The following is a 27,922-nucleotide window of genomic DNA, read 5'->3' as shown; positions in this document are numbered from 1 at the left end:
TTTGTAGGAGACAAAGGGGGGCAGAGGACACATTGGCTAAATCAGTGGGGCTCGGAATGAAAGTCGACGTCCCGGCTCTCGCAGTTCCAAGAAGCCGGCCAATCTTGTGAGGGGCCACTTGCGCAGAAACTGGCCGGGCATCGCTTCCTCTTTCTGCTTCTCGGTTTCCTAACAACGACGTCAGCATAAATAGGAAGCGTGACCGGCTCACGGCCGCCTGGAGCCTCCAGCAGAAGGTTGGCGTGTGTCCCCCCACAAAGAGGTATGACCTGGCTTGAGGGGGCAGGCCGACAGGTGGGGCGGGGAGCAGGGGAGGGGAGGGAGGCTGGGACGGAAGGGACAGGGAGAGCTGGGGGTGCTGATGGGCAGGTGTGCTCTGGGGACTTGGGGGGTTAAGGCTTGGCCTCTTGGAAAGACCTGAGCCCAGACTCCTCGGGCAGCTGGTGGGCCCTGTGAGGGGCCTGAGGGAACGGTGGGCCTCGCTGTCCTGGAAACAGGGAGTTACCTCCGGGCGATGAGCGCTCAGGCCTGGGCGTCAGACACTGTGTTCTGTCATCTTTGCTTTGTTTACTAAGGTGTCACTAGGTGTTGGAGGCTGTGGGAACATTCATTCCCTGCTCCCTGCTTCTGTGTCCTCACCTTCAGAATGGAAGGAGGAGAGAGAGAGAGAGAGAGAGAGAGAGAGAGAGAGAGAGAGAGAGAGAGAGAGAGAGAAGAGGAAGGAGAGGGAGGATTCGGAGAGGTCCAGGGCTTGGGAGGAAGCTACTTTACATGATACTTACTAAGCTTAATGTAAGTATATAGTTTTTCTTTGTAAATGAGAAGGGCCCAGTCCCTTCCCCACAGACATATTTTTCTCCCTCAAAGAAAGCTTTGGCTGCCACACTGCCCTGAGCTGCTGTCACTTAGGTGGGTTTGGACTCAGGAGTGTGTGTGTGTTCTGGCCCCAAGTGTGTTGTCTGGGTTGGGGTCCGGGGTGCCGGCATGTATGTGCAGGTGTATGAAGGTAGGTGCAGGTGCATGCAATTGCCCTGTGGATGGGAGGGCAGGTGTGTCTAGGGGTCCGAGCTAGGTCTGAGCCTGTGGGGCCTCCCCCGACAGCCTTGAGTGACAGCTGCGTCTGTGGGATTTCTCCTCTTCCAAGCCCTGTGACATTCTGCGTAACCAGGTTCTAATTTCCTCTGCCCGTCACCCTTCCTACTGTCTTAACAGTTTGATAATGAGTAAGACCTTTCCTAGTAGCTCTTGGTCGCTCTTCTTATTCATCAGTGTCTCTGATGTTGTGCTGTGTTTGCCAGTACTCCAGGACAGTTCATGACTTAGTCAGCATATTTAATATGAACCAAGTAGATGCATGGATATCGGCTCTATGAAACATTAGAAGAGCCCGGAATTATGCAGCATAGAAGACAGTGTCAACATCTCTATCCCCTAGTCCCACGCTCTGCCCTCTTCACCACATGTCCCCTCCCAAACACTTTTAAGCTTAATGTAAGTATTTAGGGTTTTTTTGGTCCATAAATGGGATTTTTACGTACATATTGTTCTGAATTATTTTCTCGCCTAATAAGTTTTAGCAACTTTCCACAGTATACATGTAGATTTAACTCACGTATTAATCCTGAGAAGCACGTGGCCTTTATCAGTACGGCCACGTCACAGTTTGCCCGATTGAGGGACACGAAGGTCGCTTCCGATTTTTCCACGCCTGTGAGCGTGTTCCTGCAGCCCAGATTCCTGGAAGCCGAATTGCTGGGCAAGAGATTGCGTGTTTAAAAATTTATGCAAATATTTTCAGATCATCCCCCAAGTAGCAAAATTAACATCTACCTGCACAGTCACGCATGAAAAGGCCGATTTCTCGTTAGAACAGCGGTTCTCAACCTGTGGGTCGCGACCCCGTTTGGGGGTCGAACGACCCTTTCACAGGGGTCGCCTAAGACCATCGGAAAACACATATATAATTACTTATTGTTTTTGTGATTCATCACTATGCTTTAATTATGTTCAACTTGTAACAATGAAATTGGGGGTCACCACAACATGAGGAACTGGATTAAAGGGTCGCGGCATTAGGAAGGTTGAGAACCACTGCTTTAGAAAAAGAATTGTTTAATTGGGTCCAAAGGAATAGGTGAAAATCACCAGATTCCTGCTTGGACGTTTTCCTCTGGTTATGGGTGAAGTTGTGCGTCTTCGCCAATGACGGCCGTCGGGGATGGACATGGAAATGTCTTTTGTCCGTTTTCTGATGGGTTCTTTGCCTTGTACCTCTTCGCTCTAGGAGAGAGCCATTCATTATGTGTATTAACAATTTATTCCTGAATGTTGAAAAGACATTCTTCCAGATCATCGCTTGTGTGTTTTCTTCACCACGTTGAGGTATCTTGTTGTTTCATATAAAAATGTATTAGCTGCTTCTAACTCAAATCTGTCATTATTTTGCACTTAATGCTTTCTGGATTGGCTGCCTTGTTCAACCCCCAAGATTAAAGGAATATTTGTGATGCTTTTATCATTTTAGCTTTGATTTGTAGATCTTTGATCCACCTAGACTTTAGAGGGGTGGGTAATATGGAAAGCAATAATCTAACTTGAAGAAATCATCAGCTAATTGTGGCAATATCATTAATTATGTGAGTGCAACCTATCCTGGTCTCAGTGATTTGTAATGCCTTTATTGCTCCCCAAATTCCTACTTGTTTATTCCTTACTGTTTTCTGTTCCATCTATTATATCTCTTACTACTTTTATAGTAAATGGAGCAAGTCTCTCATCTTTACTTTGTTGTAATTTAGAATCAGTTTGTCAAGCCCATTAAAAATCCTTTTGAGCCCAGCCAGTGTGGCTCAGTGGTTGAGTGTCGACCCATGACCCAGGAGGTCACGGTTCAATTCCTGGTCAGGGCACATGCCTGGATTGCAGGCTCGATTCCAGGTAGGGGTTGTGCAGGAGGCAGCTGATCAATGATTCTCTCTCATTGATGTTTCTCTCCTTCTCCCTTCCTCTCTCTGAAATCAATAAAAATATATAATTTTTTAAATCCTTTTGAAATGTTTTTGAAATTTTGATGTAGATTCCATTGAATTTAGAGATCAAGTTGGGAGGGCTCCAATGGACCCTTTGCCTTGGATGTTGCCATGGGGCCCTAGTCGATACCAGAGATGCCAGCCTCCCTTCATCTCCTCATTGGCCAAGGTTTATTTATTTGTTTGTTTACTCAGGAATGGCTTTTGTACTATCAAATATTACGAAGCATCTATCAAGATAAACTTACCCTTTTCCTCCCTTTAATCTGTTCATCTGCTTCTTTTAGTCATGAGTAGATTTCGTAGATGACTCTCTGTCCATTTCTAGAATAATCCCTACGTGACCACGATGCAGTCTTTCTTTAAACACCTTTGTGAGAGTGTCCTCTAAAATAATTGTTGTCTGCAGTGAATTTGGGTGCCTGTTTTTCATTTTCAGTTTTTTTTCCTACCATGACATTTCTTCAAGAGTTTGGGAATTTTGGTGTGTGTTTAGAGTGAGAAGGTTTGGTTTTTCTCTTCTCCTTTCTCCCTCGCCCTCCTTCTCCCTCTCCTCTCTGTCACTCTCCTGCCCCTGTGGTTACCTCTCACTCTTAGTGAATTTTAACCCTTAGGTTTTTAACACATATCTTTAACCTTTATTTTCCATCAGCAGGTGGACATTAATATATAGATGCTCTTGCAAAACAAGATGAGACCCTTAGCAAACTTTCACTTCTCCACTGTCCACCTCAACCTCACAGCCAACTCTGGTAAAATGATCTGGTTATTGATTTGATATTGCTATCTTGTATTCATTCATTCTCACTCTGTACTGGAGCAATTCTTGACTTACCTGTAAGTCTTATTGGTTTATTTTCTCACCACTGATTCCAGGATCACATGCTTTCTTTCTTTCTTGGACTTTTTCTTTTTTCTGAAATATATCCTAGAGTAATTTTTCCCCCCAGAAAATATCTAAAAAGCTTTTTGTGTCCTCACATTTCCAAAATGTTGTGGTTTTTGCCCTTGAACTTCAAAGTAAGCTTGATTGTTTATGATTCTAGGTTTCAACTATTTTCTCTCCATATTTTCAAGACATCCCTGTGTATGTGGAGTTTGGAGTCACCAATCTGGCCCTTGCTGCATTAAAAATAACCCGTTTGTTTCTTTCCTTCTGGAAGCTGCTAGGATTCCCCTTTCATTCTTGGGTGACTGAAAGTTCACCAGTTTGTGACTGAGTAGGCACTATGGGAAATTAATCTTGCTCTTCACTTAGTGAACTGTTGTCTCCTTCAAAGTCCTGTGAGATTTTCTTCTATTTCTTTTTTTTACACATATTTTTATTGATTTCAGAGAGGAAGAAGAGAGAGAGAGAGAAACATCAATGATGAGAGAGAATCATTGGTCGGCTGCCTCCTGCACGCCCCCTACTGGGGATTGAGCCCGCAACCTGGGCATGTGTCATTGGCCAGAATCGAACCCAGGACCTTTCAGCCCAAAGGCTGATGGTCTATGCACTGAGCCAAATGAGGTAGGGAACGTTTTCTTCTATTTCTAACTGTGCCCCTGTGGGTGCACATGGAAAATCCCCAAACAACAGTGGTCTAACAACACAAACATTTGTTTTTCCCTCACATAAACGGTATCTAGAAGCGAGCAATCTCAGGCTGGGATGGTTGCTCCACAGTGAAAAGAGGAATCCAGGTTTCCCTCTTGCTGTGGTGTGTGGCTTTCCTCCTCAAGGTAACCTCATGGTCCAAAATGGCTGCAGGAGCCAACTCCCTTTAAATAGACTTTTAAAAATATATATATATTTAGGTGCTCCTGTATTGGGTGCAAATATGCTTACCAGGGTTATGTCCTCTTGTTGGATTGATCCCTTTAGAATTCTGTAGTGACCTTTGTTGTCTCTTGTGATGGCCTTCATTTTGAAGTCTATTTTGTCGGATATGAGCATTGCTACTCCAGATTTTTTTTTTTTTTTCCATTTGCATGGAAGAATTTTTTTCCATCCCTTCACTCTCATCCTGTGTGTGTCTTTTATTCTCAGGTGGTTCTCTTGTAGACAGCATATAGTTGGGTCATGTTTTTATATCGATTCAGCTAGCTACCCTATGCCTTTTGATTGGAACATTTAATCCATTTACATTTAAGGTTATTATTTATAGGTACTTATTTATAGCCATTTTAATTCTGCATCTCTAGGTTTCTCTCTGTATCTTCTCATTACAGCATTCCCTTTAGCATTTCTTGTAATGCTGGCTTGGTGGTGATATACTCCTTTAGCCACGTTTTTTTGTTTTTTTTTTTTGTTGTTGTTGTTTTTTGTCTGGGAAGCTCTTTATTTGACTGTCTATTTTGAATGAAAGCCTTGCTGGATATAGTAATCTTGGTCTCAGATCCTTGCTTTCCATTACCTTGAGTACTTATGCCATTCCCTTCTGGCCTGTAGAGTTCCTGATGAGAAGTCAGGTGTCAGCCTTATGGGAGCTCCTTTGTAGGTAACAGTTTTCTTTTCTCTTGCTGCCTTTAAGATTCTCTCCTCGTCTTTAATTTTTGGCATTTTAATTGTGATGTGTCTGGGCATGGGCCTTTTTGGGTTCTTCTTGCTTGGGGTTCCCTGTGCCTCCTGAACTTGTGTCACTGTTTCCTTTACCAGGTTAGAGAAGTTTTCTGCCATTATTTCTTCAAACACCTTCTCTATTCCTTTCTCCCTTTCTGCCTCTTCTGGCACACCTGCTATTCAAATATTGTTACATTTCACGTTGTCCCACAGCTCCCTTAAGCTGTCCTCCTATTTTTTAATTGTTTTTTTTCTTTCTGGTTCTTTGATCAGTGATTTTTTACAACCGTGTCTTCTAACTCACTGATTTAATCCTCAGCTTTCCGTAATCTGCTGTGTATTCCTTTCAAAGTGTTCTTTATTTGTGCTCTGTCAGTCTTTATTTCTGCTTTCAGTTACTATATCTCTTCTCATGCTGTTGAGCATCTTTACCATCATTACTCAGAGCTCTTTATCAGATACATTTCTTATCTCCATTTCATTTATCTCTTCTTCTGGAGAATTCTCTTGTTCTTTCATTTGGGGGTTGTTTCTTTGCCTCCTCATTTTGGCTGCCAGTTTGGGTTTGTGACTATGTATTAGGTAGATCTGCTACACCTCTCAGTCCCTAGTGCAGGACAGTGTCCAATGCTGTTTCTGACTGATTAGATCAGGCAAAGGCTCAAAGCCTCCAGAGACTGCCTCTGTCTACAGACTGATAGTATTCTGTCTTAAGTTGCCCTCAGGCTATCAACCTCAGGTGTTGCAAGAGTTGTTTTCAACAGGGTGGGGCAGTTGTTTCTGCCTGGAGGCTAATTGTCATGTTCAGTCTCTTATCGGGCTTCAGCAAGGTGTTTCCCAATAGGGTGAACCAGTTGTCTTTCCCCCAGGCAAGGTCACCTGTAGAGGGAATGCCTACATAAGAAAGATGTCCTCCCCAGCGTGAGGGAATGACTCAGCACAGGAAACCAGGATGTCTGTCTTCTGAGCTCTAACTTCTGAGCCCCCAATCCTGGTTTCTGTTCACACAGCTCCAGTCCACTCTGCCTTCCCTCTGCCAGAGCACAAGGTGAGTGGCTGCACAGGGGATTTTGTGTGTTGGCCCTTTAAGAGGGCGCCTGCATTTCCAGCTGTCTCTCCCTGGCAGACAGCAACCCAGCTGCTTTGCACAGCCAGATGTTATGTGGGTTCTGGCGCTCTCTGTGGGGGGCCCCACTTGGGGATTAGACCCCAGAGTTCTCAGTGGCAAACCCCCTGCAGCTGAGATATCTTCCCAGAACTTCAGCTGCTGTCTGTGGGGGCCCGGCCAGCCCTTTTGCATTTCTGCCCCTCCTACCAGTCTCTATGCCACCTCCACTTTCGGTCCTATCAGCGTTCTCTCCAGTGAGTCTCCCATTGATTATTCAGGAAGTTTTTCTGTATTTCAATTGTAATTCCAGTTTGGACCTGGGAGCATGTCCATGCAGCATCCACTTACTCTGATGCCATTTTTAATCTCTCCAGCCTTTTTTAAAATATTTTTTTTTACTGCTTTCAGAGAAGAAGGGAAAGGGAGAGCGAGATAGAAACGTCAATGATGAGAGAGAAAATCATTGATCAGCTGCCTCCTGCACTCCCCCTGCTGGGAATTGAGCCCACAACCCGGGCATGTGGCCTTGATCAGAATCGAACCTGGGACCCTTCAGCCTGCAGGCCTACACTCTGTCCACTGAGCCAAACTGGCTATGGCTAAACAGCCTTTATGGATAGCACATCCAGTGTTTCCATTCACATCTCCTTGGATAAGATTTAGTCACATGACCACACCTAATGATAGGAGACGGTGGGAAATATAGCCTTTTATTCTGTGCAGCAAAAGGTCCTGATAAAACCTGCACGTCTGTCCCTGAGGAGGAAGGAAACCGCTCGCTGGCCGCCACTGGCCGCCACTGGCTGCCACACCTGCGTGCAGGTCGCTCTGTCCTCTGCTTCCAGATGTTGGAACTCCTGGACTGCTCCAGGCCCCAGCTTTTCTCCCAGCCTTTCCCTCTCCTTGCCCCTTTGCTCCGTCTTCGGTATATACCATCATAACATGGTTGTTTGTAGTGTTCATTCAGTAATTTGGCCCATAACTGAGGGGTTTTTTTTTAATTATGGATTTTTTTTTACCATCAAGTTCCAGATCTCTGTTTATTGTATCATAGCAGTCTATTCTTTTAAATGGCTATGATTTCTCAAATCTCCCCGAGAATGCTAAGCAAGAATCTTGTTTGAAAGTTTTGTTTTGGCCCTGGCCGGGTGTCTCAGTTGGTAGGAGTGTCATCCAGTAAACCAAAAGGTTATGGGTTTGATTCCCAGTCAGGGCACATACCTAGGTTGCAAGTTCAATCCTCAGTTAGATTAACGGGAAGCAACCGATAGATCTTTCTCTCTCTTTCTCTCTCTCTCTTTCTCTTTCTCTCTCTCTTTCTCTTTCTCTCTCTCTTTCTCTTTCCTTTTCTCTTTCCAAACATATCCTTGGGTGAGGATAAAAAATAGTTCAAGGCCCTGACCGGTTTGGCTCATTGGATAGAGAGTCGGCCTGCGGACAGAAGGGTCCCAGGTTTGATTCCGGTCAAGGGCATGTACCTTGGTTGCGGGCATATCCCCAGTAGGGGGTGTGCAGGAGGCAGCTGAATTGATGTTTCTAACTCTCTATCCCTTTCTCTTCCCTTCTGTAAAAAAACCAATAAAATATATTTTTAAAAACAGTTCAAGGGGGAAAAGAACACAACTTTTTGGAAATGTAACGACACAAAAGCTTTTTAGATCTTTTCTGACAAAAAAAAAGTCATTCTAGGATGTATTTCAGAAAAGAAAAAAAGAGTCCAAGAAAGAAAGAAAGCATGCAATCCTGGAATTGGTGGCAAGAAAATAAACCAATAAGACTTAGTACAGTAAAAAATGATTCCTGTATAGAATGAAAAACAAATACAAGATAATAATATTAAACTCAATAATCAGATGTTTTGTTTTTATGCATGTTTGTAGAAATGTCCGCTGGGTCAGTATACCTCACCATGGTCAGCTCTGGGCGATGATTGGGAAATACAACCGCTATAGGGGTAGCGGTTAAGAGCACAGACTCTGGCGCCCGCCTGCTGTTGGCTTCAGTCCCAGCCTGGCCTTTACTGGCTGCGATCCTGGACCATCTACCTGCTTCCTCATCTGTGAAGTGGGGATTCTAGTAGTAACTACACAGTGATGCATTCATACCCGTGAAGCCCTGAGCTGTGCCTGGCTCACGCTCAATGTTTTATGTCCGCCACGGATATGAATCTTCTGTGTGTCTGTGAATTTTATGCTTGTGTTCGTTGATAACATTAATCTGTTTTAAACATTTCCACTGTAAAGATAGTCATCTGTTCCTCATAATATTGCTGCAAACATTTCTCTTTTGCCTTTTGTCCTTTGCTTCGTGGTCTGGTTATTTTTATAAAATATGGATGTTGCTTTTATGTATTTCTATCTGTCAGCCTTCATCTCTCTGATTTCTTCCACTGTTTTTAAGCTGGAATAGTGTAAGGTATTCACTTCTATGGTCTGCAAGTTTAATAGGCTCTGACTTCTTCCATTTAAATTGTAAAGTAGCCTGATATTTGGGGAATGGTGTGAGATAGGGATATAGCTGATACGTTTTCTGTTGTTATTCAATTATCTTAGCACTTTTTCTTATTCCTGTTCTTTTTGTTATTTCTTATCACTGCCTGTTGACTCATGACTTTGCCTTCGTCATATAGCACATCCTTGGGTAAAACACTTTGTCTGGTCTGTGTCCACTTATATATCATGTATGTGTGTGTGTGTGTGTGTGTGTGAGTGAGTGTGTGTGAGTGTGTGTGTGTGTGTGAGTGAGTGAGTGTGTGTGTGTGTGTGTGTGTGTGTGAGTGAGGTTTCAGACTCTCTTCCTAGGGATAAAAAGAGGAAATCCCTAGCCTCCTGCTGAGAAAACAGAACCGTGTTCGGTGTTCGGAGGCTGGTGTGGGAGGAATGCCAGGAACCAGGGCAGAGGTGGGGAGAGCACCAGGCCCCAGTGTGTGAGTGAGTGTACATGTGCTCACACCCAGGGGAGGACACTGTGTCCCCATCACCCAGTGACTTCCCCAAGCAGATGTAGGTCAGCAGCCCACGGGGATCTCAGGGCAAATCCAGGCCTCCGTCTCCCGTTTTCCCATCACCAGGGCCCTGCCCGGGGTGCCCGACCCACGTCTTCAGGGGCCTTTAGAGCATCTCCCTCGAGGTCACACCGGGGGACACTGAGGCTAAGGGGACGGGACTGTCTGAGGTGCCAGGCTGAGGCCCATGCATCAGGGCCACTCTCGGGTTCACCCCAAAAGTGGGCCGAGTGCCTGGGGACGCAGGCTGGGAGGGCAGCTCCCAGGTGACGTGTCCTCCACAGGCCCAGAGAAGGCAGAGCCTGCAGGGAAGAATCACAGGAGCACGCGGATGACATGGGTCTGGCCTGGCCCCCAACTGGGGAGGGACACAGGGTTCCAGGCCAGTGAGGACCCGCCCTGGCCCAGACCTGCGCCCACCCTGCTGGCCCTGCTTGCCCAGAGCTGACCAGGAGATGGCGATGACCCACTGGCTGCTCCCCGTGGCCCTGCTGGCTCTGAGCCAGGAGCCCAGCATGGCAGAGGTCCCAGGTGAGCCCAACAGTTCCTTCCCCTTTCTCTCCTCTCCTCAGTCCCCTCCCATTGCTGGGACCCTTGGGTAAAGCTGGCTGCCACCTATTCCCCAGGAAGCTCCAGACTCCAGGGGCTCCGGCCTCCCCTCCCTCCCTTCCCTCATGTCTTCTCTCTCCCTAATGTTCCCAGGTGCCTCTTGGCCCCGCCCACACTCCGGCTCAGTGCTCCCAGGGCCCCTGTAAAGACCATCTCTACTGTGTCCTTTCTCTGCTCACATTTCTCAGCGTGGCATTCAAGGCCTCTGACCTCCAGGCTGGCCCTTCCAGCCTTTCTCTGCCCCTTCTCTCCTCCACCCCCACCCCCACCCACCCCACTCCGCTCCTCTGACAGTGGCCTTGATGGATCCCCACTTCCCTGGGGCTCTCAGCCTGGGGTTCTCTTCCTGCTCTGGCTCCAGCAGCTGGGATGCTCCTGAGGCGCATGAACCCCGCTCCCCAAGGGCTCCCAGAGAACTTGGCATCTCTGGTCACCATGGGAACCACACCCCCTTTTCCAACCATCAGGCCTGGCAGCTGAGCAAGGACATGGGCAGGGTGTCCCAGAGCAGGGCTCTGCCCCGCTGCCTCTTAGGAGTGGTTTGTGCCTCTCCTCCCAGGATGCACCGAGGGCTCCAGGGGCGGGGCCTGTGCCTGATACACGTCCCTGTCCTGGGGTGGCAGGGAGCCAGATCCAGGAGGAGGACACAGCAGGGGCTAGAAATGGCTGTGAGTCAACTAGGATATTGTGTCTCTATCCAGACAGGAGGGTCTGCAACCAGCACCCTCACAGCTGCGGAGCCCCCGGCCCTGCCCAGGGCCCCAGACCTCTGTCTGGCATCCAGGAGCCTCTAGAGCAGCGGTTCTCAACCTGTGGGTCGCAACCTTTTGGGGGTCGAACGACCCTTTCACAGGGGTCACCTAAGACCATTGGAAAACACATACATAATTACATATTGTTTTTGTGATTCATCACTATGCTTTAATTATGTTCAATTTGTAACAATGAAAATACATCCTGCCTATCAGATATTTACATTACGATTCATGACAGTAGCAAAATTACAGTGATGAAGTAGCAACGAAAATAATTTTACGGTTGGGGGTCACCACAACATGAGGAACTGTATTAAAGGGTCGCGGCATTAGGAAGGTTGAGAACCACTGCTCTAGAGGATTCTGGGTGACCCTTCCCCAGTGCTGGGCACCCAGGAGGGCTGGGAGGGATGGTGACAAGGGGCACCTGGAGGGGAGAGGTGTGACCCCTTCTTGTGTCTCCCGGGTCAGGGACCGTCCCGCTGCAGACCCTGCGCTGCCATAACGACTACACCAGCCGCATCACCTGCAGGTGGGCGGACACCCAGGACGCCCAGCGGCTCCTCAACCTGACCCTCTACCGCAGGCTGAACGAGTGAGTGACTCTGGGGTCCAGGGGCCGGAGGGCAGGGAGGGGCTGCTGTGTGAGGCCGTGCCAGGCGGGGGCTGGACAGAGGACAGAGGAGGGAGGCCCCTGCCCAGGAGCTGCTGCTCATCGGGGGGCCGCCAGGCCCAGGAGCTGGTATCTGAGGCCAGGGTTCCCGGGAAGAGCGTGTGTGTTAATGTTGTTGCTGTTGCTGGTGATGACCTTCTCTTATCTCATCCCAATTTAACAAAAGCGCCCGCACTCGTTCCATTTGAGAGGCGGGCGTGGTGGGGATCAGTGCCCACCGGGTCACAGATGCGGAGCCGAGGCTGTGGAGCCGAGGTGGCTCACCCTCCACAGGGCGGCCAGCATCGGTGTCTGGCCCCAGAGGCTGGGCCCCGGGTGACCCCAGGGCCCTGAAACCGCCAGTTTGAGGAGTTCATTCTTTCCCTCACACCGTGTCTGGGGCATGTGCCATTCGGGGAGATGCCTGGCACCATGCTGGGGTTCGGTGAGGGTCCAACTCATCGCAACAGAGAGAATTAAACAGCTGGGGTCACAGGGTTTAAGGCCGCCCTGGGGAGCGTGTCCGCCCACGTCTCTCCCGAGAACCCCTGGATTTCTCGCTCTCCCCTCCTCATTACCACTGCACCCCCCTACACCCCCACCCTTGGCCGTGACCTGCCCCCTCCCCACTGAGACACCAGACTCCACAGAATAGAACCCCAGCCCCTCTGTGCTCGCCGCCTCCCTGGGTCGCCTGCTGTGACTTCCTGCAGAGATTGAGCAGCCTGGGTCTCATCTGGTCTTGCCGCTCAAGGTCTCCACGCTCCTGGGCCATGGATGGGCCCTCCCCTGGGATCATTTACCACCACTGAGCCCCACTGGCAGATGCCAAGAAGGGGTGCAGCTCCAGGGTGCCCCCTGACCCCATCTCCTCCCACCGGGGCCCACCCTCTGCCTCCTTTGTAACAACACTCCTCTGAACAGCGGTCCAGACCCAGCATGCCCCGTGTCTTTCCAGTTATTCTCTCCGGAAACGACTCCCCCAGGAGTCTGCTGCCCCCACCAGGTCACCTGCTCCTGCTGGAGTCAGCAAAGCCCTCGTGGCTGCGAAGTCCAGTGGTCAGTCTGAGCCTCTCCCTCCCTGACCCGGGCACCCCTGACTTGGACTGACCACAGGGTCCTCCTAAAGCACTTTTGCTCCTGGCTTCTGGCCACCACGCTCACCCCTTGCCCTGTGTCTCCCTGGCCCTTCCTTTCCTGCCTCCTCATCTGGTTCCTTTTTGGTTTTGAACTTGAAGAGTGAGGTGCCCCAGGGCTCAGTCCTCCATTCATATCGTGACCCAGTGGCAGAGGTCCAGCCTCAGGCTCCGGGCTCTCACTGCTCTCCCAGCCCAGATCTCCCCCGAAGCTGAAACCCAACCGGGGCACTCGCCTCTCCACATCGTCCCTTAGAAAATAAGTGTCACCCGACTGGTGTGGCTCAGAGGGTGAGCATCAGCCCATGAACCAGAGGTCACCAGTTCGATTCCCAGTCAGGGCACATGCCCAGGTTTCGGGCTCGATCCTCAATAAGGGGCGTGCAGGAGGCAGCCGATCAATGTTTCTTTCTCATCGATGTTTCTATCTCCCTATACCTCTCCTGTCCTCTCTCTCTCAAATCTATTTTAAAATATTTAAAAAAGAAAGGAATATCTCGCCTTAGTCAGTTTGGCTCAGTGGATAGAGTGTCAGCCTGTGGACTGAAGGGTCCTGGGTTCAATTCTGGTCAAGGGCACATGCCCGGGTTGCAGGCTCGATCCCCAGTGTGGGGCGTGCAGGAGGCAACTGATTCATGATTCTCTCTTATCATTGATGTTTCTATCTCTCTCTCCTTCTCCCTTCCTCTCTGAAATCAATAAAAAATATATTTAAAAAGAAAGAATGAAAGGAATATCTCTAAAAAACAGAAAATGAAGAAAATAGGTGTCTTCAACCCCAAACATCCTAACCCATATTCCTGCTCTGCCCCCAGAAGACCCTCCCCTCTGCTCCAGTCCTGCCATCTCTCTTCACTAAACAGGGGCTCCTTGTGGCTCAAGCCAAACACCAGGGAGGGTTGTGTTGTTGTTTTCATCTCTTCACCACCTTTCCTTCCCCATCAGAGCATCTAATCCATCAGCAAATGCTGTGGACTTTATCTTAAAATAGAACACGAATCTGGCCAATATTACATTAACATCGCTACCTGGTTCAATCCATTTCCTGTCTCTTGGGATATTCCAGAAGCCTCCTAACTGCTCCTTCTGCTTCCAATACGGCCACCTCCACCTCCCCACCCCCCTTAAACCAATCTGTCCACAACCCAGCAGCCAGAGGAATCCTTTCAAAGCATATGTCACAATACATCAGGCCTCTGCGCATAGCTCTCTAATTCTTCCCACTTACAGTGAAATCCGAATTCCTTTTAAGTGTTGGCCTCCTGTCACCTCACTCAGTTAGCCTCCTAGACCTCCCAACCCAGGGGTGGGCAAACTTTTTGACTCGAGGGCCACAATGGGTTCTTAAACTGGACTCAGAAGAAGGAGCTGCGGCTGTGTTTCCCGACGTTGCCATGTTAGCACTGCTGCTGGTGAAGGAACAGAGGGGAGAGCAAGAGAACCCTCCGCTCTTTCGGCTCCGCGGGCCGGATAGAACAGCTAAAGGGGCCGGATTCAGCCCGCAGACCGTAGTTTGCCCATGGCTGTCCCAGCCTCACATACTCTATGCGTAATGTCTAGCTGCCTAGCCCTACCACACTACAAACCTGAGCCTGCCCCAGGGCCTGTGCACTTGCAAGTACCTGAAATTCCCTTTCACCAGAATTTGCATGACTCCTCCCCCCCTCCTCCAAGTTTCTGCTCAAATGTCACCTTTCCCAGGGGGTCTTCCCTGTCTCTCCTATTTCCAATTGCACCCCCCACCCCAGACCTTCTGGCCTCCGCGTCACCCTTTCCTGCTGCACTTCTCTGCGTAAAGTTTTCCCCGTTTGACACGTGACTTAGTTCATTCAGCTGTTTCATGTCTGTCTCCCTCCAGCAGGACGTTGGCTCCCCGGACAGGGACTGTGTGTGTTTTGTTCACTGCCAGCCCCCACCCCACCCTACCCCACCCCCACCCCCAGCCCTGGGCAAAGCTTGGCATATGGAAACCACCCAATAATGTTGCGAGTGAACTCTTCCTTCTAGATTGACCTGTGTCCTCTCCTGGCAGGTCCCCCCCAGAGCCAGTGTCCTGTGATCTCAGTGACGACATGCCCTGGTCAGACTGCCCGGCTCCCCGCTGTGTGCCCAGAAAATGTGTCATTCCCTGCAAGCAGTTCGTCATAGCCGACAAGGACAGCTTCTCATTCCAACCCGACAGGCCTCTGGGCACCCAGCTCACTGTTACCCTGGCCCAGCATGGTGAGCTTGGGGTCCCTGGCCTGGGGTGGCCCCCAGTGGGGGCAGTGGGCCCAGGGAGTGGCCACACTGCAGGGGGTGGGCCGGGGAGTGAGTCTTCAAGGGATGGAGACATTGGCCTGGGGTTGGATTTGGTCTCTTGAGGGAAGAGGATATGTCTCCTTATGGTGGAGGTGTTGGGGCAGGTGCAAGGTGAGGACCCCCTGGCTAAAGGCACCCCCACCCGCCCTGGCTGCTCCACCACCTGCCAGGCCATTGCCTTCCAGCGCTGAAGGTTTCCCTTCTGGAAGAACCATTCTGATGATTCACATAAAAACTTACCAGGTCAGCCCTAGTTGGTTTGGCTGAGTGGATAGAGTGTCAGCCCTCAGACCAAAGGGCCCCAGGTTTGATTCCAGTCAAAGGCCTGTACTTCGGTTGCAGGCTCGATCCCCGGCCCCAAGTCGGGGACTGTGTGGGAGGTAACCAGCTGATGTGTCTCTCTCACGTCAATGTTTCTCTCTCTGTCTCTCTCCCTCCCTTCCTTCCACTCTCTCTAAAAATCCATGGGTGGGAAAGAGGTGCCCCGTCTCTGCCAGTCTGGGCTGATGGTGTTCCGAAGGGCAGCTCTGACCTGCTCTAGCACGCCATGGTCCATGCCCAGCACAGGACATTTGTACCCTGTCTGCTCTTCCTGGACTCTGTGTGCTTGAAGGTCGTCCCTGGGCGATCAGACACAGAAGTTTCAGGAGGGCGGGAGCAGGCCATTCACTAACGCAGCTCTCGCCCAGCCCTGTGGCTCCCAGCAGACCTATGCTTGCTGGTGGTATTGATGGAAGGATTTCATGAAAAGCATCTGAAGGTTGCCTACATGTACTCATTCATCGATTCATTCATGTTGTTCCCCAAATCCACTGAACCCCTACATCGCAGGCCCTGGGGAGAGGGGAGGGGACCAGGACCCAACCCTGCCACCCCACGAGCTCCTTGACCACTCGGGGAGGCAGACGTGGGAACACATAAGCCCCCCGGGGTAAGAACAGTACAAATGGCCAGGTTGGCTGGGGAAGGAGCCAAGATTCTGCCTGGGGGAGGGGGTCTAAGAAGGTTCTAGAAGAGGAGACTTCTATGCTGGGCCCTGAGAGGTGCAGGACATTGCCAAGTGGACAACACAGAGTAACATGAGCCACAGCGCCCTCTGCTGGGTCGGGGGTGCCACGCAGGCTACGTCCTGGGCAGTGGGGGCCTGGGGAAGGAGGGAGGCTGCATTTAGAGCAGCGGTTCTCAACCTGTGGGTTGCGACCCCTTTGGCGGTGGAACGACCCTTTCACAGGGGTCGCCTGAGACCATCCTGCATATCAGATATTTACATGACGATTCATCACAGTAGCAACATGACAGTTATGAAGTAGCAACGATAATAATTTATGGTTGGGTCACAACATGAGGAACTGTACGTAAAGGGCCAGAAGGTTGAGAACCACTGGTTTAGAGATTCGTTGCCAGCGCCTCCTATGGAGCGCATGCTATATGTGCATGGCTGTCTGCATGGCCTTCATTCACGGTCACACTGAATCCCGCGGTTTGGCAAATGAAGGGCCTGCAGGCCACGGAGGATGGGGGTCTTGTCCAAGGTCAGTGAGCTGGGGAGCGGGGGGCCGTGCTCCCCCTGGAACCCCAGCTATCCACACACAGACCTGCAGGCCTTCCCGCCCACAGTCCTCCAGCCCCTTATTGGCCTCAACTCCCCCTCCCTCAGTGCAGCCCCCCGCGCCCAGGGACCTCCGTGTCAGTGCTGATGGGGACCGGTTCCTGCTGACCTGGAGTGTGGCCCCCGGGGGCTCCCAGAGCCCGTGGCTGTCCCACCTGGAGTTCGAGGTGGTCTACAAGCGGCTTCAGGACTCCTGGGAGGTAGGGACCTCAGCGGCTCGGCCCGGAGGCCACAGGGACCCGGCCCAGCGGCGCCTGCTCCAGCAGCCCCTCTCTCCCGGCAGGATGCCTCCAGCCTCCACTCTACCGCCCCGCAGGCCCACCTGGGGCCCGGGCACCTCATTCCCAGCAGCACCTACGAGGCCCGCGTGCGCACCCGGCTGGGCTCTGGCTCGAGATTCTCGGGCCGGCCCAGCCACTGGAGCCCAGAGGTTCGCTGGGACTCCCAGCCAGGTAAGGAGGTAAGGGAGTCGGGTGGGGGCGGCGCCCCTCTGTGGGAGGGCGGCTCATTACAGGTCCGCACAGGAGCCCGGGGCCACCGGACTCTGTGTCACGTGTTAGAGTATCTTCCCTGGCCCACCCGCCCATGGAGCTCCCCAGGGTCCGCACACTTTCTGCCCAGCAGCCATTACAAAGGAGGTCCCTTGCCCCCCATCTCCCCCCCCCCCGCCCCCCCGCAGCGCTCTGAGCAGCTGTGCTTCCCTGAGAGCTGACCCGTGTGCGGACACCACCATTCTTGTTCAGTCCCCAAACCCTGAAACTAGACGCTGTCCCCATTCCCGGGGGGGACGGGGGTCACAGGATTCTCTCTGACCTGTGGCCACACGGCTGGCAGCTTCAGACTGAGATTGAACCCCCGTCTGGGCCCCAAAGCCCAGGCTCTCTCTGTGGCGAGTCCCACGGTGGGCAGCCGCGGAGAGCCCGGAAGGAATGGAGGAGGGAGCGAGCAGGGGGTGTCTCTGTCCCAGGGGACAAGGCCCAGCCCCAGAACCTCCAGTGCGTCTTCGATGGGGGCTCCGTGCTCAGCTGCTCCTGGGAAGTGAGGTCCGAGGTGACCCGCTCTGTCTCCTTCACCCTCTTCTACAAGCCCAGCCCCAACGAGGGGTGAGTGTCCCCTTCCTCTGTCCCCTCCCCTCCTCCAGGCCTTGCCCTCTCCAGGCCTCCTCCCGCCTCTGGGTGCCCAGCAGTGGCCCCAGCTCACCCCGAGGTCTCACCCCTCCCGCGGCCCCTTTCCCCTCCTGCCCTCACCTCTGCATCACCCTCAGGGAGCAGGAGTGTTCCCCGGTGCTGAAGAGGGCCAGTGGCCCCTATGTCCACCACCAGTGCCAGGTGCCCGTGGCCGACCCCTGGAACCACAGCCAGTACATCGTCTCTGTTCGGCCAAAGCAGGAAGAGAAGTTTATAAAGAGCTCGGAAAACAGTGAGTTTGCTCCAGCCTTCGGGAACCGGGGGGGGGGGGGGGGGAGTGATGGGGGGAAAGGTGGGGGGGGTTGGGGCAGCTGTGTCTCCTTGTATAAACCATGTAAACTCAGGGTTCCTATGTCCCGTCTGGGGATCGGCCAGGTTGCAACCTTGGCCTCTGCCCCTTGCTAGCTGCCTGACCTTGACAAGAGACTCATTGTCTGGGCTCACTTTCTCTGTTTGTGACATGTGGATGATAATTCGTGCAGAGCGAGCATGTCTGTTAGTGCCGGAACAGTCCCGGCTCTAGACTAGAACCCATGATAGTGATTTTATTTTTACTGAAATGCGATGAGTGACCCATGCGTGGCGTCACCTCGATACAAAACAAGTGAAACTCAGCCTCGGCCAAGAACCGGGTCGCTCAGGTCCAATCGGATGACGTGGTGAAATGGGGGTGCAGAGAGCCCGAGATGGGCAGGACCTGGGGTCCTGGGGCCGGTAAAGGCAGCATGGAAGGCAGGGAATGTTCCAGGGGAGGGATGCTAAGAAGAATGTTCCCTAAAATCTTCCTCCCTCCAGTCCAGATGGTACCCCCGACACTCAACGTGACCAAGGGCAGAGACGGCTACATTCTGCGCTGGGAAGTGAAGATGTTCTATGATCACATAGAGTACACCTTCGAGGTCCAGTACAAGAAAGACACAGCCTCCTGGGAGGTGAGGGGCCCGGAGGGGCCTGCTGGGGGGAGGCATGTGAGACCACACCTGGAAGGCGCCACCTGCAGGTGACCAGTCCGAGGAAGCCACAGGGACTTGGGGATCACAACCCTGAGGCTCAGGGAGATGAAGTGACAAGGTCAAAATTAACACCTGTGACCCTGGAGGCAGCCTAGACGGCAGGGCAGGGAGGGCGGAGAGGTGCTGGATGAAAGGTTTTCAAAAGCCACAGAGGGGACCCTTCTGCAGAGGAACCTGCTCCGGACATAGCGGTGCAGCCGCCCAGAGCAGAGCCGCTCCCGGTGAAGCAGGCAGGGCCCCAGCCCAGGGCTCTGTCCAGGTCCCCACCCACAGGCAGCCCTGGGTCCATGTGCAGAACCTGGGGCTCCACAAAGGCCAGACCAGAAACCTCGGAGCCAGTCCCAGACCTGCGGGCTGGAAATGGAGAAACCGAGGCCAGGAGGGGAGAGGGTCTGAGATTAGGCCCCAGGCACCTGAACCCCCGTCTCAGAGCTCAGAGTCCAGTCACCCTGCACTGCACTGCATTCCCAAGAGGCCATAATCCCCAGGCTGCCCCCGGGGAGCTGGGAGGTCCAGGGGTCTTAAGATGAGGATGGGACAGGGTGACCCCTTAGGGTTTCTGGGCCTCAATGTCACAGGGGTGCATTGCAAGAGGTGTGGTCCTGAATCCCACCCCGAGTTCTCTCTCTCTCTCTCTCTCTCTCTCTCTCTCTCTCTCTCTCTCTCTCTCTCTCGGTCTAAAGGACGGTCCTCCTTGGTGGGGGCAGTCCTGCCTCAGACCTGAGGATGCAATGACAGCGAGGGGTGGGGGCTGGCGGGTAGCAGAGACCTGGGCTGGGAGGGGTTTGCAGCTGTGCCCACATGATCCCTGGAAGTTGCCTCTGCCCCAGCCACCTGCTGACATACCTGCTCCCCCCCCGCCCCCCCCCCCCGCAGGAGAGCAAGACAGAGCCCCTCCAGAACACGCGTGTCCTGTCGCTGCCGCCTCTGGAGTCCTCCACCAGGTACCAGGCGAGAGTGAGGGTCAAGCCCTACAAAGGCTACAGCGGGATCTGGAGCGAGTGGAGCGAGGAGAGCTCCTGGGACACTGAGTGGGGTATGTCTTCCCCCCCACACACCCCCTCCCTTCCCGCTACAGCCCAGCTGGGGTGAGGGACAGGGGCGATGTAGACACAGAGGTGTGACTGCACCCACCCGAGCATCCTTTCCTCCCAGGGGACACTAGTCATTGAAAAATGACGCCTGCTGTACAACACAGACTGCGGATGAGGCCTTGAGAGCAGAGAAGAGCAGGTCTCATCGTCATGCCTCCCTCACATGGGACCTTAGTCCTCTGTTAATATGACCCATGGCTTCATTAGCCTTTGTGTCCGCCACTAACCAGTGACCACTCGGCACAAAATTCTAGTTCCCACCCACAAACATCAGGGCCTCCGGACAGAGGTCTGAGCTGGGAAGGTTTGGGTCTGAGTTCTTATCGTCCCCATCTCCCTGCTACTTTCACTCGTCCTCACTTTTTACCTGAGCCTCCAGCTTCTCCCTCCCGGATGCTAATGCTCCTTTTTCTCTCCTGGCTGCCGGAAGAGCTGCCCACGTGGGGCCTGGCCCTCGTCCTAGTCTGCACCACCCTGGCCGTACTCCTGGCCCTGCGTCTCTGTGGCACGTACGGGTACAGGTAAGGGGACTCCATGACGAGTGGGTGTGGGCGTACCTGGGACCCTAGGGGGGCCACAGGGATCCCACAGCAGACCCCTCCAGTCCCTACTCTGCCGCCCACTCCCTGGGGGTTCCTGGGCAAATCTCTCCCTCTCCTGGGGTCTCAGTTTCCCCCTGGATCTGAGCATGGGCAGCTGCCGAGGTCTCAGGTGGCTGTCCCCTCCCTGCTGTCTTTCCAGGTTGACCCACAAGTGGGAGGAGAAAATCCCCAACCCCAGTAAGAGCCAGCTGTTCCAGGTAGGACCTGCTGCCGGCGGCTGTGGTGGGAAGGGCTCCTCTGCCCTGTGCCCATGTCCCCGTGCCCATGTCCTCCTCCCCTTCCTGGGGGCATGGAGAGTGGGGCACAGGTGGCCAGGGGAGGGGCTGGGAGGCTCTGAGAGCAAGGCCCGCACCTGTGAGTTCATCCCTGAAGACCCCCGGCCTCCCAGTGCACAGGGGCCCTGCCGTCAGGGGCGCCGTGGGGCAGGAGAGGGTTGAGGGTGGGGATGCCAGGAGTGCACAGCTGGGCTCGGGAAGGGGGCGGTGGGAGGCGGGATGGCTCTCCCAGGACAGGACAGCAGGATCCGGGTGGCCCGGGGAAAGGTCACTGGAGGCAGAAGGCAGGTGGGGATGAGACAGGGACGCTCCACGAAGGACTGAGGAGGGTGGGCCATGAGGCTAGGCGCATCACAGGAGGCCGAGGGGACCGCAGAGGGAACGAGGGTGGGGAGGGTCTCGAGGCCAGTGTGGGAAGACTGGGGGGTGAGTATGGAGGCAGCCACACCCCAATAAGCAGCCTCGCCAGAGCAGGGTCCCTGTCCTCAGTGCTGGGTGGAGGACCCCAGGAAGTCCCAGCCCCTCTCAGGCCTCCCTTCCTCGTGTCAGAGGCTGTGTCTGGTCCTGATCATGCTGAGCTACCCCCCTTTTCCGGGGACTCACTGAATCCCCTGCCGCCCCCACAGCCCTCCCTCCACCAACACCAGCCCGCGGTCCCACCCACAGGCACAAATGCCCTCTCTTCCAGGACATGAGTGCGGGGCGCTGGCCCCCAGGCGGCATGTCGGCCCTCACCAGCAGGAGCCCCGCACACAAGGGGCCATGGGGCAGCCGCTTCCCTGGGCTGGAGGGGTGAGTGCCTGGGCCTGGGACCCCTGGGAGGCGGGAGGGTGGACCCACCGTGAACGGGGGAGGTCAGAGGAGGTGGCCTCTGGCCTGCGGCTCAGCGTGGAGAGGCCGAAGGAGGCTGTTGGCACTAGAGCAGCGGTTCTCAACCTTCTGGCCCTTTACATACAGTTCCTCATGTTGTGACCCCACCATAAAATTATTTTCGTTGCGGCTTCATAACTGTAATGTTGCTACTGTTATGGATCATCATGTAAATATCTGATATGCAGGATGGTCTTAGGCGACCCCTGTGAAAGGGTCGTGCGACCCCAAAGGGGTCGGGACCCACAGGTTGAGAACCGCTGCTCTAGAGCAAGGAGCAGCCCAGTGGGACAGCTGGGTAACTTCCTGGTTCCCAGCTTAGCAAGAGCCAGAGCCCAGGTTTGACAGGTGACCTCTCTGTGCCCGGGGACAGCCCGCACTGCCTCCAGCAGAGGGTGAGAGGGACACACCTGGGAGAGGACCTGCAGCAAGAGTGCGGAGGCTGGAGGGCCAGGCCCACAGGGAGGTGGAGCACGGCCGGCTCCCTGCTCTGGGGTCCCCGCCCACCGCGCCTCGCCCCCTCTGTGTTCTCTGTGAGCCCTGCTGGTCCCAGCACCACCCCCAGCCCCTCCTGCATGAGCTGAGGTATGTGCCCAGGGCGTCCCAACATCTCACACCTGCTCTCCTCACAGGCTGTTCCCTGAAGACCGCACACACAGCGAGGTGTCACCTCTCAGCGTGGAGGATCCTAAAAACGCCCACGACTCACCATCTGAGCCTGACACGACTCCGGCTGCCTCGGACCTGCCCACGGGGCTGCCCCCAGGCCCCGCGCCCTGCCTGTCAGCCCCCGCTGGCAGCCCTGAGAGCCAGGGATCCGGCTTCCACTTCAACGGCCCCTACCTGGGACCGCCCCACAGCCGCTCCGTACCGGACCTCCTGGGCCAGGACGAGGCCCCACAGATGGGTGGGAGCCAGAAGCCTCAGCCCCCAGGGTCCCTGGAGTACCTGTGCCTGCCCCAAGGGGAGCAGGTGCAGCTGGTCCCGCTGGCCCAGGTGATGGCACAGGGCCAGGCCGGGGGTGTGGAGAGGAGACCCTGCGGGGGGGCGGAGGGGAGCCCCTCCGTGGAGACTGGGGCGGGCCCTGTCCCTCACGCTCCTGGGCTGCTGGTGGGTGGTCAGGGCCTGAAGGACAGCCCCACAGCGGTGTCTCCTGTGTCCGGGGGCCCTGCGAACAGCATCGCGGCCTCTGGTTATGTCACCACCACAGACCTGGCACTCGCCTTACCCACAGAGGCTCCATCTGCCTCCCGGGTCCCTCCTCCAGGCCTCCCCTCAGAGCAGAACCACAGCCTCAGTCCCAGACTGGCACGTGGGCCCCTGGAAGGCCCTGCCCCCATGAAACCAGGGATTGACAGCTATGTGGAGCTCCCTTCCACCATGGGCCAGTCCCCTAAGTCCCCTCTGGGCAGCCCTGCCCCTCCTGCAGCCAGCGGCCACGTCCTGAGCCCGAGGGAGCCCCGGGTCGATGTGGCCCCAGTCTCCCCGCACCCCGAGGGGCTCCTGGTCCTGCAGCAGGTGGGAGACTATTGCTTCCTCCCCGGCGTGGGGTCTGGCCCCTTGTCCCCCCAGAGTAAGTCCTCTTCTCCTGGACCCTGTCCTGAGATCAGGGACCTGGACGAGGGCTTCCCGGCCAAGAAGCCTTCCTGTGCGGCCATTCCCCAGGTGCCGGCCATTCAGCTCTTCAAGGCCCTGAAGCAGCAGGACTACCTGTCGCTGCCCCCCTGGGAGGTCAGCAGGCCTGGGGAGGTGTGCTGAGACCCTGCGGGCCTGGGGGGTCACGTGGGAGGAGAGGGTCTGCCTTCCTTCCTGGCCTGCCTTTCTCCCGCCAGCCTCTGTGTTTTCCACACTCATTTCTGCAAAGCCAAGGAGAGGGGGCCAGGAAAACGGGAGAACTGCCTATCTTCTCCCTTGACCTTGAGCAAGGTCAAGCCTCTCTGTCTCTCTTCCTCCTCCCTCCCCGCCCCACTCCGCCCCCGCCCCCGCCCCCCTTCTCACAGACACACACACACGCACACACATACTTTTCCTTCAAGTTCACAGACTTTTAGGTTCAGAATTGTTAGAACGTTCCACACGTTCTCGTTCCATTTGCCTCGTTTTCTCTGTTACAAGGTTTCCCTGCTTGGGCTCGTTCCTTCTTTCTCTTTTCCCTGATTTATTATTAGAGCGAGTTCGAGGTCCCAGCGCGGCCTGTCCTGAGATGCCATGTCTTGGTCAGAGCCTATGCTGATGCCGCCGTGTCTGGCTGTGTTGGGGGACCTGTGCCTGTAGCCTGTTCCAGGGAGTCAGGAGCTCCAGGTTCCAGCCGGGTGCAGGCGGCGGGAGGCGGGGCTCAGGGCGGGGGCCCTGGGGGTTGAGGACTTGGAGGAGCAGCGCAGGACTGGGCCTGCCTCCATCAGGCCCACGGCCCCAGATGTGGTGACAAAGCACCAGTCTCGACGGTCACCCCAAGAAATGGGCGTGGTGAGGGGTGTGCAAGGGAAGAGCTGTTCTGAGCTCGTGGAAGCCTGGTGGGGTCACAAAGGTGACTGGGAGGTGTCGGGGCGCAGGGCCTGCACCGGGGACAGGCCGCTGCCCTGAGGGTGTGAGGTGCAGGTTCCTGGCGATCTTCCTGCACCCAGAGGGCGGTCCGGAACCCACGTCTACTGCGGGAAGTGGGAGAGAAGGCTCAACAAAGGAAATGATTGAAGGGCACGTGTGCTCTAGGGCAGTGACGGCGAACCTTTTGAGCCCGGCGTGTCAGCATTTTGGAAAACCCTAACTTACCTCTGGTGCCGTGTCACATAGAGAAATTTTTTGATATTTGCAACCATAGTAAAACAAAGACTTCTATTTTTGATATTTATTTTATATATTTAAATGCCACTTAACAAAGAAAAATCAACCAAAAAAGTGAGTTCGCGTGTCACCTCTGACACGCGTGTCATAGGTTCGCCATCACTGCTCTAGGGCTTACAGACCAAATCGCCCGGCTGCCTCTTCTCCGGGAAAACCTTCGACTCCAACGGCACCCGCCAAGTCTGAGGGCTTTGGGCCTCTGTCGGGGCCTACGAGGGGATGGTGGTTCTTTTAAATCTTTGCTTCCTGCTCTGCAAAAATAATAGCATTAAATTGTTTTAATTTGCATTATCTCCTAACTTTCAAGTTTGCACGTATTTTTATATTCTGAGTCTCAGTATTTGTTTGTTTGTTTGTGTTTTTTACTGGAATAAGGCCATTAAGGACTTGGTTCTGTCAGGTGCTCACCGTTTTCTGACGAAGTTTTTGAATCTATTTATGTGGTCTTTCACGCATGGTGCCAGTTCCCCCCCTCGTTTGTGGTTTGTCTTTTAATTGTGTAGACGGGGCTGTGGGTGTCCACAGAGCGGTTTCTCGGGGAACGCCACCGTGGCTCCGGTGTTGGTGTGAAGTTTACGAAGGCCTTCCCACTTCGAAAGTGCTGTTGTCCTGATGGGTTGATTGGTTTCTCGTTCTTTTTGTGTTTCAAGCTTCTCATGTAAAACTGTAATGATTGGGGGACGTAGGCGGGTGAGGTGGAGGCCAGCCAGAGGCTGCCCGCCGGGAGATTTTCATTATTCGGTGAGTCACCTGTTCTCTGTCCACACGTCCGAAAGGCCGCTCTTCCCATACCGAACGGGCCCGCACGCACTTAGTTTCTAGGCTTTCCACTTCTCACATTGTTCTCTCCACGGCCCCCTGCCATTGGGTGGGTCTTGCTAGCTTTGTAATATGTTTCAGTACATTTCAGAACGAATATTCTTGGCGTTTTTGTTCACTCATCCTTATTCATTGCAGCAATGTCTGTGGCCAAAGAAAATTATAAACAACGGAAGTATTCAGCAAGAGTGAAATGAATAACAACAATTTTTGTGCATTCTAAAGTACAAGCCTGTGTTTAAAATGAATGAGGTGGACCTATGTGTATTAGAAAGAAGTCCAAGCTATTCATTCCAAAATGTTCAGACACTGTTAACTGAAAGAAACTGCAATAAAGTCTTTCTTCTTATAAAACCAAACCCTAAGCGTGTGTAGCTGTGTGGGAGCAGGTGGTGAAGGGTGCTGCTGGAAACATCAGTTGCAGTAAAAGGCATGAATTCTGTGAAGTAGGAGGCTCTCCGGTCTTTAGGGCGCTAGGTGCGTCTGGGGTAGTGTAACCCTGAGCACAGAAATGCTGTGCCCAGCAGGGTGAGGAGCAGGGGGAGCTCCTGGGGCAGCCAGGAGAGAGTGAGGGAGAAGACAATTGGGGGGTGTGTGTGTGTTGGGGTAATAAAGGACATACGCTAAAATAATTACCCATTGTTTTCTGAAATTCCAATATAACTGGGGTCCCGTGTGTGCTCTCTCATGAGAGGGAAGGACTAAGTTATGAGACCGAGTTCCCCATAAGCACAGCTGAGGATTGTTGAGAGAGTGTTTCCGGCAGGCACTGCCCAGGCGATGTGGTGGGATCAGCTCGCTTAACCCCCACAGCCCTCTGAGGCAGACGCTGTCTTTGTCCTGCGTGAGGGAACTCCTAAGGGAGGAAACTAAGGCACAGAGAGGTAACATGACTTGTCCCAGGTCAACCAGCCAGAAGGTAGCGAGTCAGGATTTGAACCCTGGCCCCCGGGTGCAGGTTCTCACTCATTGAAGTCCCAAGAGACCTACTGTGTGGGACCACAGCTCCCTGGGAGCCCAGCCCAGAGCGTGCACGTAGCAGGTGGCGATGAAGGAATTGTCCCGGCTGGAGACCTCCGGGAAGCTGTCCCTGAGATGGAGGTAGACGTGCACAGGACGTGCTGGGGAGGCAGCAAAGCTGGGAAGGAGGAGCCATCAGACCTCCCCGGCCTGGCGGGGCATCGGCCAGCGCGGGGAACTCTGGAGCGAACACTGCCGGTAGAAGGGCCCGCATTGGGCAGGAATGGCCGGCCGGGGGCCCCGCGGTGTCCGTCATCGGTTGGGGGCCCTGAGAGGAGGGAAGGAGCCAGAGCTGGAGGCTGTGCAGCTGAGCGGCTGGTCCTTCCCTGGGAGGGGAGCCGAGCGGGCCCGAGTCTTTCACGTCCATTCACCTCCCGAAGGACATCTTGGCTGCGTCCAAGTTTGGGCAAAACGAATAAAGGTGCTGTCAGCATCCAGTGCAGGTTCTCGTGTGCACATGTTTCAGCGCTGTGGGTAAACACGGAGGAGCGTGCGTGCTGGCTCATATGGGAAGAGCATGTTTAGTTTGTCAGAAACTGCCAAGCTGTCTTCCAAAGTGGCTGCAGCATCTCCAAAGCTGAGGGGAGGCAGTAATCGCCCACCTGCTGCAGGACCAGGGGCCCCTCGGGGTGGGGGGAGACTGGGGTCACATGGGCCCGGGGCTCCCTCCGGCTCAGGGTGTGGCTGCTGGCTGCAGGAGGAGCAGGGCTGCCCGGAGGGGACTTAGGGGACTGGCCCGAGGTCGAAGGGAGCTCCACATCGCTTTGAGGTCTCCTCATCTGTCACATGTTGCTAACAGATGACATTTGCCAGCCTGTGCCCCACGCCCAGCACCTGCAGGCCTGGGGACCCTCCACCCAGCTCTGTTCTGCCCACACCCCCAGGAGCAGAGCCCAGAGCCCTCAGGAGCCCGAGTCAGCCATCCATGTCCTCAAACAAACCTCTGGGATCCAATCATAAACCTGAAACATTATCCACCAGGAATGGAATAATGTCCCCGTGGCTGGTTTGGCTGAGTGGTTAGAGTGTCAGTCTATGGACCAAAGAGCCACAGTTTCCATTCCTGGTCAAGGGCACATACGTGGGTTGCAGTTTCGATCCCTGGCCTTGGGTTGGAGTGGGTGTACAGGCAGCAAATTGGTGTGTCTCTCTCTTCCCTCCCCTCCCCCGCGGCTCCCTCCCATACACTCTCTCTCGAGATCAATGGAAAAAAATATCCTCAAGTAAGGATTAGGGGGGAAAAGGGGGAATAATGCAACTTCATTATTATAAATGCGAGTCTCCAAACTTTCCATGCTGGCATTTTTCTGGGTAATCATAGCAATCTGTCAGCCCTGTCGGTGCAGCTAGCTCCCGGCCTCCTCTCCTGCTCCCCAGTGATGCTTGGTAAACACGCCTATTCAACCAGCGCTCGGACGACATCCCTCATCTCTCAGGGCACCATCAAACATCA

At 54.0% G+C, this 27,922-nt stretch overlaps 1 protein-coding gene across 8 annotated transcripts; it reads left to right on the top strand.

The window, feature by feature from the left end:
- CSF2RB (colony stimulating factor 2 receptor subunit beta) lies at window positions 1-25,814 on the top strand. 8 transcript variants are annotated; one of them, XM_059681645.1, is made up of 16 exons: window positions 1-262; window positions 3,682-3,781; window positions 6,444-6,622; window positions 9,971-10,217; window positions 11,522-11,645; window positions 14,871-15,061; window positions 16,797-16,948; window positions 17,032-17,200; window positions 17,716-17,851; window positions 18,013-18,167; window positions 18,731-18,867; window positions 19,825-19,984; window positions 20,473-20,563; window positions 20,784-20,841; window positions 21,608-21,711; window positions 22,422-25,814. In XM_059681645.1, the coding sequence occupies exons 4-16, from the start codon at window positions 10,142-10,144 to the stop codon at window positions 23,545-23,547; spliced, it is 2,679 nt and encodes an 892-aa protein (XP_059537628.1). In that variant the 5' UTR covers window positions 1-262; window positions 3,682-3,781; window positions 6,444-6,622; window positions 9,971-10,141; the 3' UTR covers window positions 23,548-25,814. The 8 variants fall into 8 exon arrangements, with proteins under 8 accessions (XP_059537628.1, XP_059537627.1, XP_059537626.1 ...); XM_059681644.1 differs by lacking the exon at window positions 3,682-3,781 and having other exon boundaries at window positions 1-246; window positions 6,429-6,622; XM_059681643.1 differs by lacking the exon at window positions 3,682-3,781.
- Window positions 25,815-27,922: the final 2,108 nt, after the last annotated feature.

This window comes from Myotis daubentonii, chromosome 2 (assembly GCF_963259705.1).
Source record: "Myotis daubentonii chromosome 2, mMyoDau2.1, whole genome shotgun sequence".
NCBI lineage: Eukaryota > Metazoa > Chordata > Mammalia > Chiroptera > Vespertilionidae > Myotis > Myotis daubentonii.
This window is presented reverse-complemented; position numbering and strand designations above follow the sequence as displayed.